This window comes from Citrus sinensis, chromosome 5 (genome assembly GCF_022201045.2).
Source record: "Citrus sinensis cultivar Valencia sweet orange chromosome 5, DVS_A1.0, whole genome shotgun sequence".
Classification (NCBI taxonomy): Eukaryota; Viridiplantae; Streptophyta; class Magnoliopsida; order Sapindales; family Rutaceae; genus Citrus; species Citrus sinensis.
The window spans coordinates 30,429,599-30,443,530 of NC_068560.1; the positions used below are offsets into that span (position 1 = coordinate 30,429,599).

General features: G+C 34.5%; 2 protein-coding genes across 5 annotated transcripts; one reads left to right on the plus strand and one right to left on the minus strand.

Annotated features, from left to right (window-relative positions):
* Positions 1 to 2,284: 2,284 nt before the first annotated feature.
* On the plus strand, positions 2,285 to 6,884 carry LOC102609550 (transcription factor bHLH74). 3 transcript variants are annotated; one of them, XM_025095803.2, is made up of 9 exons: positions 2,285 to 2,965; positions 4,209 to 4,732; positions 4,844 to 5,074; positions 5,151 to 5,216; positions 5,306 to 5,374; positions 5,871 to 5,942; positions 6,055 to 6,198; positions 6,282 to 6,363; positions 6,453 to 6,884. In XM_025095803.2, the coding sequence occupies exons 2-9, from the start codon at positions 4,211 to 4,213 to the stop codon at positions 6,473 to 6,475; spliced, it is 1,209 nt and encodes a 402-aa protein (XP_024951571.2). In that variant the 5' UTR covers positions 2,285 to 2,965; positions 4,209 to 4,210; the 3' UTR covers positions 6,476 to 6,884. The 3 variants fall into 3 exon arrangements, with proteins under 3 accessions (XP_024951571.2, XP_052297676.1, XP_024951572.2); XM_052441716.1 differs by lacking the exon at positions 2,285 to 2,965 and adding an exon at positions 2,972 to 3,210 and having other exon boundaries at positions 3,312 to 4,732; XM_025095804.2 differs by lacking the exon at positions 2,285 to 2,965 and adding an exon at positions 2,972 to 3,210.
* Positions 6,885 to 9,049: 2,165 nt separating this feature from the next.
* LOC102610049 (squalene epoxidase 1-like) lies at positions 9,050 to 13,671 on the minus strand. 2 transcript variants are annotated; one of them, XM_006472271.4, is made up of 8 exons: positions 13,262 to 13,670; positions 11,808 to 11,919; positions 11,480 to 11,654; positions 10,839 to 11,007; positions 10,477 to 10,695; positions 10,105 to 10,380; positions 9,599 to 9,877; positions 9,050 to 9,504 (listed from the first exon to the last, which is right to left on the minus strand). In XM_006472271.4, exons 1-8 carry the CDS (start codon positions 13,502 to 13,504, stop codon positions 9,397 to 9,399), a joined length of 1,581 nt encoding a protein of 526 aa, XP_006472334.2. In that variant the 5' UTR covers positions 13,505 to 13,670; the 3' UTR covers positions 9,050 to 9,396. The 2 variants fall into 2 exon arrangements, with proteins under 2 accessions (XP_006472334.2, XP_024951569.2); XM_025095801.2 differs by lacking the exon at positions 9,050 to 9,504 and having other exon boundaries at positions 9,762 to 9,910; positions 13,262 to 13,671.
* Between the last annotated feature and the right edge of the window lie 261 nt (positions 13,672 to 13,932).

A 13,932-nucleotide genomic window follows, 5' to 3' on the forward strand; every position in this document is an offset into this window, starting at 1 on the left:
AAACTTGTTTGCAAAGAAGTGGGAACATCAAAGACTCAGAATGATTGTATGATCTTATCAGACCGAGCCGTCACGGAATTTCGATAAGTAAGCATCATTGTTTTGAGCTTTCCTAAACAGCAACCTTTCTGCTAAAAATTTAAATGGAACATACATGATGATCGATGATTACTTCTCTTCTGCGCATGCTTCCATTCCATCAGTCTCATTGGACGAATATGGGGCTTTAAGATTCTTTGCATGTGATTTAATTTGTGTAACATCCATCGTGGACAAAATTTTGTACTAATCATGCACTTTATTAGTAAATTTAAATCTTATATACTTGAGCTGTACTACACATGTTTTAATTAATTTCATCGTCAACCGCCCATCAATTTTTTACATCAAGTGATTGATTATTGAGTTTTCATCAACTTGCAAGTAAAGCTTTGTATAATTTTGTGTAAAAAGCGATTGATTGTGGTAACTTTATGTAAAGCAGAGAAGCAAAAGCTCCTTTAAAAGCATAAGAGAGGCAGCAGCAAGCATTTTATATGCAGAGAGAAAACTGTTTGTGCTGAGAAAATTTGGAGTGACAAAATCTCAAGAGATTCTTCTTCTCATAGGTATCATCCTCATCATTGCTAATGAGGCAGGACCACATATATCTTTAGTCAAGTTCCAAGCATGCCTCACGCGTGATAGGTGGATCCATTTTGTTTTCCTTGAGATCTCATTTATTAAATTAAATTGTATTAAAGTTTTCATAGATAAATTAAAAAAAAAACAAAAAATTGTTGATATACATCGAGGATTTATAACACATGCAACCATATTACCTAGGATCTTACCTGTCCGCCAATATTTGAGATTTGGGGGGCCAATTATTCAAGTTTTGCTGCTTGATTATATCATGTGTACTACTTCAATTATTGATTGAATCATAATTAAATGGTGATTAATTAATTGGGGAAGTTAAGAAACTAAGATGGTTAAATTTGATGGGCTGGTGCCATAACATTGATGCAATGTTATCATCGTTTTTTTAACACATGTTATGTCATACTGATAATATTAGTTTCTTACCCTCCCGACATATTATGTTAGCATTAATGGATAACTTCAACAATTTTATTATGTCGCTTCAGTTTGTATAAAATTTATAGTTCATTAACAAAATTATAAAATAATATAAAATTGCAATGTCGCTTGCATGACTTTGTGTGATGTTAGTTTATATAATATAGATTTTTTTAATGAAAAAAAACTCCAAATTTGATTAAACCTAAAAAAAAATACCCTTTTTCCTTGACGTTATGAATTTATTAAATGAATGAAAAATGTCTAAATTACACTTAACGTAATGGGTGTGAATCAAATGGGTAAATTTCCAATGTGAATCACTGAATCTAAAGGTGAAAGGTGAAATAAGTAGTAGCCCTTAAAACTTCTCATTATATGCGTACCAGTCTAGTCCCAGGTTGCTTAGAAGGCCTCCGCAATGTACCAAATGTTAGACCCGATGGGTCCGCAACTGGTCTCATGTTAAAAGCACAAGGGTCAACTCAGCGTGAGCTGTCATACTGGGAGTTGGCTTCAAATTTCAACAAGCAAAGCAAACAACAATTCACATCCGGAGAAGAAGATACTCAAAATTGCGGGAGACTTTCACTGACGGCCCCACGCCTCTTCCCCCATCGGCCCTCTTCTTCCCATAAAAATGATTTCGGTGAGTACCCGCATTGATAATAAGTTTGGTGTACCATCTCAATCATCAAATCAACAACGCTATTTTCTTTTTACTACTATGAGTCCGGCCAGCGGGTCCCATATTCCCATTACAGGACGCCAAAACCAAATCCAAATCACATCAGCCTGCGTCTCACACGCGCCCTCACAGTAGCGTGAGGTGCCTGCCCTACACCACTTCATCATGAATTTAGGGGGTGCCAATTAGGCGTTAATTCCGCAGTAATTGCATTTCATTATTCCGCCAGCAAGACCACAACAACCAGACATTTTGTTGACCAGATTATATTTGGTTTGACCAGGCTATGGCTCTGTCTACTGTCTGGTGTCTATAGGGCTACAGCTGGAAATCGTACCAGGACAAGAAGGTAAAATTGATGATTAGATTCCATTATTCCTTGTGTCCCTTCTCCTCATAAGCCCCAAAGCAAAGTAAAAGGAGAAAAAGGATTGCTGCAGCAGGTTTATTAAACTAAATAAATACTAACCCCATCGTTAAACAAATGATAGCCTGCACTGTGCTTCACAGTACAGTATCTTTTCTGAGTTGTCCAATCAGGGAGTTACACTTGTCATAGAAGTGGCATCTCTCTGCTTGTGGGTCATACGTCAATCCCACAATTGTTACTGACAACACACAAAAGTAGAACTTACAAAAATTATTACCGGAAATAAACAAGAGAAGAGTCGAGTGTAAAGAAGGGAGATTTGGTGGGGTCCCCGTGCGGGTAAACCTTGATCTTGACGAGTGGTGAGCGTTCATGGCGAGTGATGGAGCTTAGGTACAGCATAATGAGTATGATTCTCTCAAAAGAAAAGAAATGAAGAGGGAGGGTTAGTTGACAGCTCAGCAAAAATGAGTGTGTAACAGCAAAGAGAGGTCTGTTAGAATGGTTGGCAATATGTGTCAGTTTTTTTTTTTTTTTTTAAATAATAATAATGACAAAGTATGTTAAAGAAGGAAGCAAGCAAGCTTGGGTTTCAAGAAGAGAACCTCTCCAATCTCTTGTAAGATAAAAAGATTAAAAAAATTCAAGGAAAAAAGAGAGAAATATGTCTTTTATATATATATATATATTTAATAATAATTAAAAAATTACAAAGGGTAAAGAGCTAAGAAGTAGGAAAACTGGAAAAGACATTAGGTTCTGTAATAATTTAGCAAACAAGGGCAGTTGGCAGAGTGGTTAGTTTGTCTTTTAAAATCACACATGTCACCTGTTAGCTTGGGCAGGTAAGCAAAGGCATTCTCTCTCTCTTTCTCTCTCTCTCACTCACTCACTCACTCACTCTCACTCACACTCTTCTTAACCCTCTATGTAATAGAGTGCTCTGTCTTTGTGGCCTTATAGCTCTTTATACTTCCATGTGATCAATAAAAGTTGGAATTTGATGCCTTCTTTGTTGTTTGTGCAAGTTACCAATTAGTGAATTTGGGTCTTCTTGTCAAATTTATGCAAGCATTTGATGCTCTTTGAGGTACTATCATACACCCACTTTAGGGGACTGTGAAATGAAACTCTGTCCATTTCAGTTTTTGCATAATTCAAGTAGAATTTGATTCTTTTTGGCCTTTTTAGGTACTTATCTCAGAATATCTCTAAAGGGGTTACTGCAGTTTCCCCTTTTATTGGTTCTTGGGGTTGCTGGATTTTGATTCAAAACTTGAGAACTAGTTTTTGTTTTTTTTTCTTCTGTGTGTGTGTTCTTTTTCCACTCACTTGTGCTTCTCGAAACACTGCTTTCAATTTGATATCCATCTTTTGAAGCTTGAGTTGATCCATCTCAATTGGGTTCTCAAGTTGAAAAGATTCAAGCCTGCTAACACCAATCAATCACATTGGCGATATCATTGTGTGGGAGAATGTGAAAAATTAGTTCTTGTTAAGCAAAAGAGAAAAAGGGAATCTGCTTTCTTTTTTGTCAAGTGTTGTGAGCTGTTACTTGGCTAATGCTTCGCTTGTATATGTCTACTTTATGCCCTGAAAGGTTCACTTTTCTTGTCTGTGTGAAGCATTTTCCTCTTTTAACTTGCATGATAGACTAGACCTGATCCTAGGGTTTTCGAGGGATGAGGTAAGTAGCTGGTGATTCTTAGATATTATGCCTGATAGATTGGATTTCCACTTTTACTTTTGAAAGTCTACAGGATGCTGCAATGAGGGTTTTCTTTTACTTTAACATCCTATCAGTTCTATAAAGCTGCCGAGGATTCTTGTTCCTTGTTGAGTCCTGCAAGATATCACCAGCTGATTTTGGTCAAACTCCACTTTGCCTTTAAATTTATAGTGGTTCCTTCAGTTTAATACCTATTTTTAGTCCTGGTCTGGGCCAACTGTTCACTAGGGGTTTCATTTCACTCATAGCTACGTGACTTCCTTGGAGTTTTAGCATTTGAGACAAAAATATGGGTGCTGGTGACAATGATGATATGGGGTTTCAGCCTAGAAATGAGAGTGCTATGAATTGTTCTTCAGGGATGATACCTCAAAAACTTCCAGGGATGCAAATGAACTCGGTGCCAATGTACAAGTCTGTGAGTGGGCCAGACCATTTCTATGGTTCTGGGTGGGAACCAATTGTTTCATTGAATCAGGGTGAAAGTTTTGGAGTCTCTTCAATGGTTTCTCACAATGAATTTGCCCCTTCTTACCCTGTTGCACTGGAAAACCAGGGAATGAGTAGCACGTCCAACTTAGATCAATATTCATCTGATCCAAGTTTTGTTGAGCTGGTGCCAAAGATTCCAGGCTTCGGAAGTGGGAATTTCTCAGAAATGGTTAGTTCTTTCGGCCTACCTGAAAATGCTCAGATTGCTAGTAGTGGGTGTCCTCCAAATTATGTTCCTCATAAGGAGGGATGCTATGAAAGGAATTCAAGGAATGTTTCACAATCTTATGAAGACCATCAAATCTGTGAAGAAGCAGCTATAGGAGTTGCAACCAATGGGAAGACCAGAAAACGAGCACCTGAGTCTAATTCTCTCCTCAATACAGATAAGGTAAATTGACTAGCATATCATCTTCATACCATTAAGAAATTTAAGGATTCGTCTTCCACTTTAAGGTATCTAGTAACCCACTTGAGTGTATTGCTTTTGTATACTTTGTAGAATGTTGAAGTGGAGCTTCAAAAGGATCCTTCTGGAGACAGCTCTGGCATTTTGAAAGAACAAGATGAGAAGAAACAAAAAATTGAGCAGAACACTGGTGCAAATATGCGTGGTAAACAAGCTGCCAAGCCAACCAAAGACAGTTCTCTAAGTGGAGAGGCTCCTAAAGAGTATATTCATATGAGAGCCAAAAGGGGTCAAGCTACTAATAGTCACAGCCTTGCAGAAAGGGTACATCCTTTGATTAAATAGTAAAATATAAAATGTTGGAGATTTCTTTCTGTTAAACTTAGTGGCTTGCTTTCAGGTGAGAAGGGAAAAGATTAGTGAGCGGATGAGATTGCTTCAAGAACTTGTTCCTGGGTGCAATAAGGTAATTGGAGGAGGCCTAGCTCATCGATTAAGCCCTGTTTCTAATCTATGAAGACCAATACTCATTTGTGGTATTATACTTTGTTTTAGATCACTGGTAAGGCAGTAATGCTTGATGAAATTATCAACTATGTGCAATCACTGCAACAGCAGGTCGAGGTATGCTATTTTATGGCTGTAAAATGGAGGCATTTTAATCTTCAGTTTACTTGTTTAGTTCTCTATTAAAAATTGTCAAGGAATTACTTTTGCTTGAAAAATATATCATCTGGCACTTTTGAGGAGCCAATTTTAACATTTGCTATCTCACGTTGCAGAAGATAAGGAATTTATTGAAAACAAAATTTAATGGCCATGTCATCAGCCTTCTGACTGTTTCTGGAACATTGCTAATCATCTTTTTGATGTGTATCTTCACTGTCAGATTCTTAAATGGACCATAACATGTTAACAGAAGTTTTCCCTGGTCCAATGGACAGAATTAGTAGGAGATCTTGTCCAGACAAATGGTTCTTTTTGATATCTTCCAATGGTTCTAAATTAAAAGAACAATCTTTTAGTTCATAGTTAGTCTGTATTACTAGTGACGTTCTGTTGCTTGGTTTTGCATGTTTTACATATTTTGACCAAGTTTGTACTTGTTTTGCTGTTCCAGTTTTTGTCAATGAAACTTGCCACAGTCAACCCAGAACTGAACCTTGATATAGAAAGGATTCTATCAAAAGATGTAAGTTAGTAGTGCAGATAGTGCTCATATTTTGAGGGATTCATCTGCTTTTTCATCTAACTCTTTTAAATTTTTAGGGTTCAATATGAATTATTAGTTATTTTCTATGTAGATTCTCCATGCACGCAGTGGTAGTGCAGCTACTATCGGATTTAGTTCTGGAATGAATTCCTCTCGACCTTACCCACCTGGAATTTTTCAAGGAACCATGCCAAGTATCCCTGGTGCTAATCCACAGTTTCCTCCCTTGCCCCAGGTATTATGAAGATCTTCATATCATACTTCTCTCACACTTTGCTCATTAAGAGTACTTATACAAGACATTTCTTCCACACACAGTCTGTCTTAGACCATGAGTTTCAAAGTCTTTTTCAAATGGGATATGATTCCACTTCAGCTGTTGACAGTTTGGGACCAAATGGTAAGTGGCAAGTAACTACTACCTAGTGTTCAATGTGTAAGCTTTTCTCTCAACCTATTCTAACTTTGAAGTTCAATTGATTTGAGCAGGGCGCTTGAAGTCGGAGCTTTAAAATTTGGAAAGATCAGAACGTTTCAAGTTGGAAAGATCAAGATGTTTCAGGTCCTGCTAACAGAGAATCTGGAAGTTCCAAAGCCGAAAGTAACTCATTTAGAAAAGAAAGCAAAGGAAAGAAGTAGAGAGAAATGAAATAAAAAATCAGTTGTATAGGTTCTGAGCTCCTAACTGTTTGTTCTTCGAACTTTTAGCAGAAGAAGACAACTTGGTAGAATCACAATCCATGTATATTCAGACAGCAAAATGGGAATTTGATTATTCATGATTGTTTTCGATTGGTATTGTAGATTAGAGGAAGTATGTGTGAAACTCATCAATGTTTTCAAGAAACAATTCTTAAAGAAAATTTCTTGTAGATTGAGTTGAGACACTTTATTGGTGAGCTAAAGTTTTAATTTCATGAAGCCATTCCATCTTGGGCACTATTTTCATGCAATGAAGTTTTTTTTTGTGTTTCTCCAGGAGGAGGTTTCACGTTTTATAAGTGCTAAGAGTGTAGATGGTTGTTTAACCATTTTACGCGAGAAAGCAGACAGATCTTCCTTCTTGTAAATTGGCAATAAGGGGCTGATATTATAATGTCCTCCCCCCCCCCCCCCCCCCCTCCTCCTCGAAGATTGAGTAGTATTCTTATTTCTAAAATTTAGCACAACTGGTAATTAAATGGTATTATTATATTTAAAATATAGCACAAATGTTAAATAAATTCCTTCCCTACTTATGTCACCTAAGCAAGTTGAGTAAATTATTAGTATTGCTAACAACTGGTAATTAAATTCCTTTTCTTCTCAGGTGACTAATGATTCGTTTGAATTGTTTTTTGAAGGTTCAAAAATGGTTTTGAAAAGTTAAATACTAAATTTTGGTGTTTAGAAAAAAATTTTAAATTATTTTTGGCAAAATCATTCCATCCTACAGTATATTTTTAAAAGAAGTAAATTTATAAATCTAGTTTAGAGAATTAATTTTATACTTATATATATATATATTCATACATATTATAAGAATCCAGAATTATCATTATCAATTAAGAAATAAAATAGGTCATTATTATTTTACTAATTATATTGAGATAAAAAATAAAATTAATATTATAAAAATATTTATTTTAGTTATCAATTATTATATTTATACAATAAAATATATTTTATAAACATGTTTATAAATGTGTATATCTATTGTTCTATATATAGATATGACTGCATTTAACATTCATAAAAATTTTAAAAATAAATTTTACTAAATATTTAACTAATTTTTTTCACAACTAATTATTTTTACTACACAACTATAACAATTTAAAGATACAATATTACCAAATTGACCCTAACCAAGTTGACTAAATTATTATTATTGGATTGCTACACATTTCTTTTAATTAAAAAAAGCAATAATAATAATAATATACTATTTAAAAATAATACACGAACATCTTGTATTAAAAGAAGTTAACTAGTAATAATATAAGTGGATAAGTTTTGTGCTATATTTATAAGTTTTTGTTTTGTTTACTAGTAATATATCAATTTACTAATTTCATATTAGTTTACTTGTTTTATTTTTCATTTACACGTGTTATGTTTTATTTCTAAAATTCATGTTTTATTTTATAGTTATTGTTGATTTATTAGTTTATATTATATTTATAAGTTTTTGTTTTGTTTACTAGGAATACATCAATTTACCAATTTTATGTAGTTTACTTATTTTACTTTCTATTTACAAGTCTTATGTTCCATTTTTAAAATTTATATTTTATTTTACACTTAATGTTGATTTACTAGTTTTATATTATACTTTTAAGTTTTTGCTTTATTTACTAACAATACATTAATTTAATAGTTTTATATTAATTTACTTATTTTACCTTCCATTTATAAGTTTTATATTCCATTTTCTAAAATTTATGTTTTATTTTGCACTTAATTTTAATCTACTAATTTTATGTTATGTTTACAAGTTTTTATTTTGTCTACTAGTTTTATATTAATTTACTTAATTTACCATATATTTACAAGTCCTAATCCTATGTTCCATACCCAAACTTTATGTTATATATTGCAATTAATGTTGATTTACTAGTTTTATATTATATTTATAAATTTTTATTTTGTTTATTAGTAATACATCAATTTAATAATTTTTATATTAATTTAATTGTTTTACCTTCCATTTACAAGTTTTATATTATATTTTTAAAATTTATATTTTATTTTGTACTTAATGTTTATTTGCTAATTCTATATTATATTTGTAATTTTTTATTTTGTTTACTAGTAATATCAATTTACTTTTTTTTATTAATTTATTTACTTTACCTTTCATTTTTTAAGTCTTATGTTTTATTTTCAAAATTTATATTTTATTTTACTAATATTAATTTATAAGTTTTAAATTAAATTTTATAAATTTAAAATATTGATTCAAAATATTCACTTATTATTATCAATTAAGTTCTTCGTTGGATTAGGAGGAGGCACTAAATCCCAAGAATGATTTGCAAGTGAACAATTGGATTCACAGTCACGCCATAATGGATCCTTTTGAGGCTTATGTACATACAAAACAATTAACAAAGGGTCCCGCGGTCTTACATGACGCGAGATATTGAGCTTTCTTTTCACATAAATCAAAACATTTGTAAGCCTTTTCTTGATTACAATAGCCTAAGAATAATGTTTCAGAGAAAAAAAAATTATATACCATAATTTCAGGCTACTGTTTATTAACATCCTAAAGAAACAAAAATCCATAAATACAAAACAAAACAACAAAAAAAATGTAGTACCGCACATCAATTCTTCTAGGCATTGGCCTCCCTCAAGAATTGAACAAAGGGAGGCAGATACCAGTGCAGCCTAGCTTGTCTCGACGGATGTTAATTCGTACTACTTCAATTTTCTGCAAACTCAGATTTCAGTTACTAGGTGGAGCTTGGTAATAATATGCAGGAACAGTTGCAGGGAAGAACATTTGTCGCAACCCTTCTGCCTTCATAATAGGGAAGATGATTCCCGATGCACTCTGCAACAGAGTCAATTAACATTTGAAGTAATTAGAAACAGCATAATCATAATAAGAAAATCTGATTGTCAAGCATAGCAGGTAGGATACACACCGTAATTATTCTAGCTCCAATCCAGAAGCGATAAGGTGAAGGAAATGGCAGTAAAATTCGACCAACACCATATATTGCAACGGCAAAGAAATGGAAAACCAAGATTAATGGACGGGGATTTAAGCCTGAGAGCAGAGAGACTGGTCCTGACGAGAAGATACCTCCAAGACTTAGATAATCAAAGCAAGCCTGGCGCATTTCCTTCCTTGCTTCATCAGGAGATGCAGAAAATACCTGGTACAAGGCACCGGCCAAGGTATTGATGGTGGATGCCACTGGCTGCAATCCCGAACATCAGAGGAACCGAGTTTACTAAAGTTATATAGACTTCTATCATTAGTGAAGGGAAATTGAAGAATGTTATTTGAATATATTTTAATAAAATCTAAAGAACCCATGAGGTTGGTAGGTGAATAACTTTCCATGTGCAAGCAGCATAATCATGGAAAAGAAGATGCCAAAAAGACAGATGAAACAGTACTTTTACAGCTAATTTTACAAGTTACCTTACGCAAGGTGTAAAAGGATTCAAGGTAATTGCAGAGAGCTGGTGCATCATTAAGGTTGCTTAAATGCCTGAGAAGGTTACGTAATATAACAATATCAGACAGTGCCACAGTCATTCCTCCCCCAGTCAAGGGATGGCGCATGTTGAATGCATCCCCCATCAAAAGAGCTCCAGGAGTGGGATAGGGAGCAGCTGGCATGCTTCTATTTGGCATTGTTTTAATATTTCCTCCGTCAACGGCAGCAACAAAGGAATGAAAGATTTCACGTGGAATCTGCATCATACATAAAAAATGACTGCATAAGGATACTTAGAAACTAAAGAGAAAACTTACCAGCACAAGAAAGAAAACTCAACCAAAATCATATACCTGAGGCGCAACTACTGTCTTCAAATAGTTTGCCATTTCACCATTTGAAATGGAAGGGACCTTCTGACCAGGTATATCAACCAGACATCGAACTTCGTTGCTACTAATTGGATAAAACAAAATTGGGGAAGGGTCTGCTAGTACAACATGCCCATGATTTTCAAATGGAAGATTACAGTTCTCAAGGACCAAGCCAACAAAACAGGAAGGAACATCTACCTGCAGAAGAATATAAAGACATGATTTAATTTTTTGGAATTATCAGGTCTTTGTGAAAGTTTATGCCAATATTGACAAGGTAAAACCTATAGACAAGCTGAATCGTTAACGGCAGTGAAATTTTGATACAAATACTCTCTCACCTTAGGATTGCAAAGTGAGCGACGCAAATTCGAAAAACAGCCATCACATACAATTGTCAAAGGAGCATACGCTGTCAGTTCTTCACCAGCCTTAGTCTTGTATTGCACGCCTTTAATTGTCCCTTTTTCTTCTAGCAGGGAAGTGACTGTTCCTTGCTCCAATCGTACACTAGCACCAATTAAAGAAGGCATAACTATCAATGAACAGTTTTGATGTGAATCACCCTTAGAAAATACATCAGAAACTAATCAATATTCTATATCCATCCCACAAAAAAAAATTCAGATAATTCCTGGACACTGTCTGTATTGCTAAAAGACTTTCAACCAAATCATAATATAAAAGCACCATAAGAGCATATCTGACAAGATCTGCTGTTCCAACTATGACATGCAGCGTTTTGGTTATATTTCACAATCGCTTCTTACTTATGTCCAATGCAGCACTAAATCAAGCCATCCAATTGTGCCTGTGTCATGTTTCAAATATAAATTATCTGATAAGCATGTAAATCATTTTGAACTACTCAAACTTTTGCGAGTGTGTCATTGTTCAAAATGGAAAATGCAATAATTAAATATAAGTAGCATGATGAACCAAACAATTGATAAACATCTAAAATTTTGGAGACTATATGTACTTTGGAAGGGAAGCAGCTTTCTCCCGCAGCCTCTGTACGAAACGTCCATTGTGAAATCCTCTACCTGCAACATCTGAGTGAAACTTTTCCAAGGGATAAGATATTTGGGTCCTATTTCCATCCTTGAAAAGGGCATAACCAAAAACGCGCTGAGCATCAATTTGCTCCACACAATCTGCAGTTACAAAAATTTAAAAAAAGAAAAAAAGAAAAAATTGTTAAGCAAAATGCTGAAAGATATAAATTGCTTAATGCCAATAACTATCATCAAATACAAATAGTAAGATTAAAGACTTTTCTATATAATTAAAGTTTAAATTTCACCCACCTTCAAGTCCTAACTCAATTAATTTGAGGTAGCCCCCGGGTTGCAGCAATTCACCAACAATTCGGTCAGGCTCCGACAAATCCCTTTCAATCACATGCACTCGACGACCATCCTGCACTTGGAGTTGCATAATCAATTATCTATGAAATTAACACACACTTAAAAACATTCTATGCAGATGAAGTAACTAAACCAGACATTACGTTAATTGATGCAAAAAACAGTTGACACTCATTTTAGAATTGTTTAAGATATGAGCATGAAGTTAAATACAGATATAGTAGAAAAAAAAATTCCAATAAATATTCAAAATCCATGGATGCTAAATTGGAAAATATTAAGTGTTAGTATCCATCAAAAATCATAAAATCAAGTTCAATCCCTAATTAAATGGGTATTAGATGTCCAATATAAAAAGTTTGCATCATAGAAGAAGTCACTAGAGAAATTAACCGGATGTTAATTTTGTTACAACCCAACATAACGGTGGTGAGGAAATATCTGGTTGTTGAAACAAAATTTCATCCAAAAGCAGACAATAAAATTTCCAAAACACCTTGTCTTGGCCAAGAATTATTCTTTGCTCCTAGAAATAAACACGTAAAAGAAAAGGACAACAACAGTAAAATAATAGCTTCATTTCCACAAAATTTTATCCATAAAGAATATATATGTGGTTGGTTATTAGCAATAGCAAACAGATTTCTTTTAGTTTAGTGATAAGGACATATTTTCCCAATCAAGCAAACGTCACAATCTCTAGTCCTCTGTAAGATCTTAATAAATTTATTAAAAGGGATACTAATCAAAATTCAAAAGGTAGAATTACCATAGACTATTAGGCTTACATCCATTCGAGTTCAACCTATACTATTTTAGTCAGCTACTTGGGAACAGGACTAGAGTTCGAATGTGACAACCCAGTCACACATGCAAAAAGCAAAAGGATAATAAAAAAACAAACAAACTGTGAGATAAATTGTATCAAGTGACTGAAATATCACATCAAAATGAAATTCGTGGATGGATAGGTATTAAATAAACGATCATAGGGCCTATCTATTTAGGATATTCCCTAGCAATTATACTTTGATCGTCTAAGCTTCAAAAATTGAAATCAGAATTTAGAAATCAGCTAAAGCACGCCGGAACAAAAAAAAAAAAAACTAAAATTTGAAGAAAAGGAAGAGCGTGAGAGTTACAAATACAATAGTTTCCAGCACAAAGACCAAGAACCTCAAAGGCAAGCTTTTCGCTTTTCGCTTTTCGACAAGGGAAAAAAAAACGTGTAAATGAATAAAAATGTGAGAGTGTTGTCATCCAGGTTGACCATTTTTCAGTTGGATTCAAAATTTCTAATAAATTAATCGAAAAACAAAAATACTCGTGCAGTTCCCGACAATAAGATTCGGTTTAAGCCTCAAAATTTGAAAAAAGAGAAAAAGAAAAATGACCTTGGCAAGAGTGTTAGCGAGAGCAGCGCCAGCGACGCCGGCGCCGACGACGATGACGTCAGCATCGAAGGGGCATTCGCCATTTAGAGCCGTAGTTGGAGTCTTGCGTAAGGAATCTGCACCGTTGTCCTCGCTCTTGCTCCTCATGACAAGATTATACAAAGCAAGAAGGCCCAGGTTATAAACGGCCACCAGCCCCAATACAGCGCCCAAGATCAATCCCCACGTGTACTGATCCGCCATTTCTTTTCTTTTCCACCGGTCCGGACAGAAACCGAAACCGAAACCAGACGACGTCTCTCTCTCTCTCTCTCTCTCTCTCTCTCTTTTGTTTTAGTTTTTTTCTTCCGTTTCTGTTGCCTCGCTGGCTAAGCCGTGATTACTGATTATACACGACACGAGAAGTGTGGAGTTTGGCAAAAGCGTCTTTAACCTTTATAGATGTTTGGCGCGTCCGCAAAAAAAGCAAATTACAAGATACAAGTCACACAGTACACACCACCGTTACCGTTAGTTTTACTTTTAATGCTAACTTGTACATATATTTTTAACATTTTTTATTCACCTTAAGCTACGCCTCCTTGGACTGTCTCTGCTTTTATTATTCCTTTTTTTTTTTCCCCGTTCTTTTCTTTCTGGTTTATTTCCACCGGCTATTTGATGGTTTTGGT

Bases quoted from the DNA above. Each gene is read 5' to 3' on its own strand.
- LOC102609550 (XM_052441716.1), top strand. From the start codon at position 4,139: ATGGGTGCTGGTGACAATGATGATATGGGGTTTCAGCCTAGAAATGAG. The intron at 5,217-5,305 runs GTAATTGGAGGA...ACTTTGTTTTAG, and splicing joins TTGTTCCTGGGTGCAATAAG to ATCACTGGTAAGGCAGTAAT. The intron at 6,199-6,281 runs GTATTATGAAGA...TTCCACACACAG, and splicing joins AGTTTCCTCCCTTGCCCCAG to TCTGTCTTAGACCATGAGTT.
- LOC102610049 (XM_006472271.4), bottom strand. From the start codon at position 13,504: ATGGCGGATCAGTACACGTGGGGATTGATCTTGGGCGCTGTATTGGGG. The intron at 11,920-13,261 runs GTCATTTTTCTT...CTCCAAGTGCAG, and splicing joins TCGCTAACACTCTTGCCAAG to GATGGTCGTCGAGTGCATGT. The intron at 9,505-9,598 runs GTGTGTATCCTA...ACTCTGTTGCAG, and splicing joins TTGGAGCTAGAATAATTACG to AGTGCATCGGGAATCATCTT.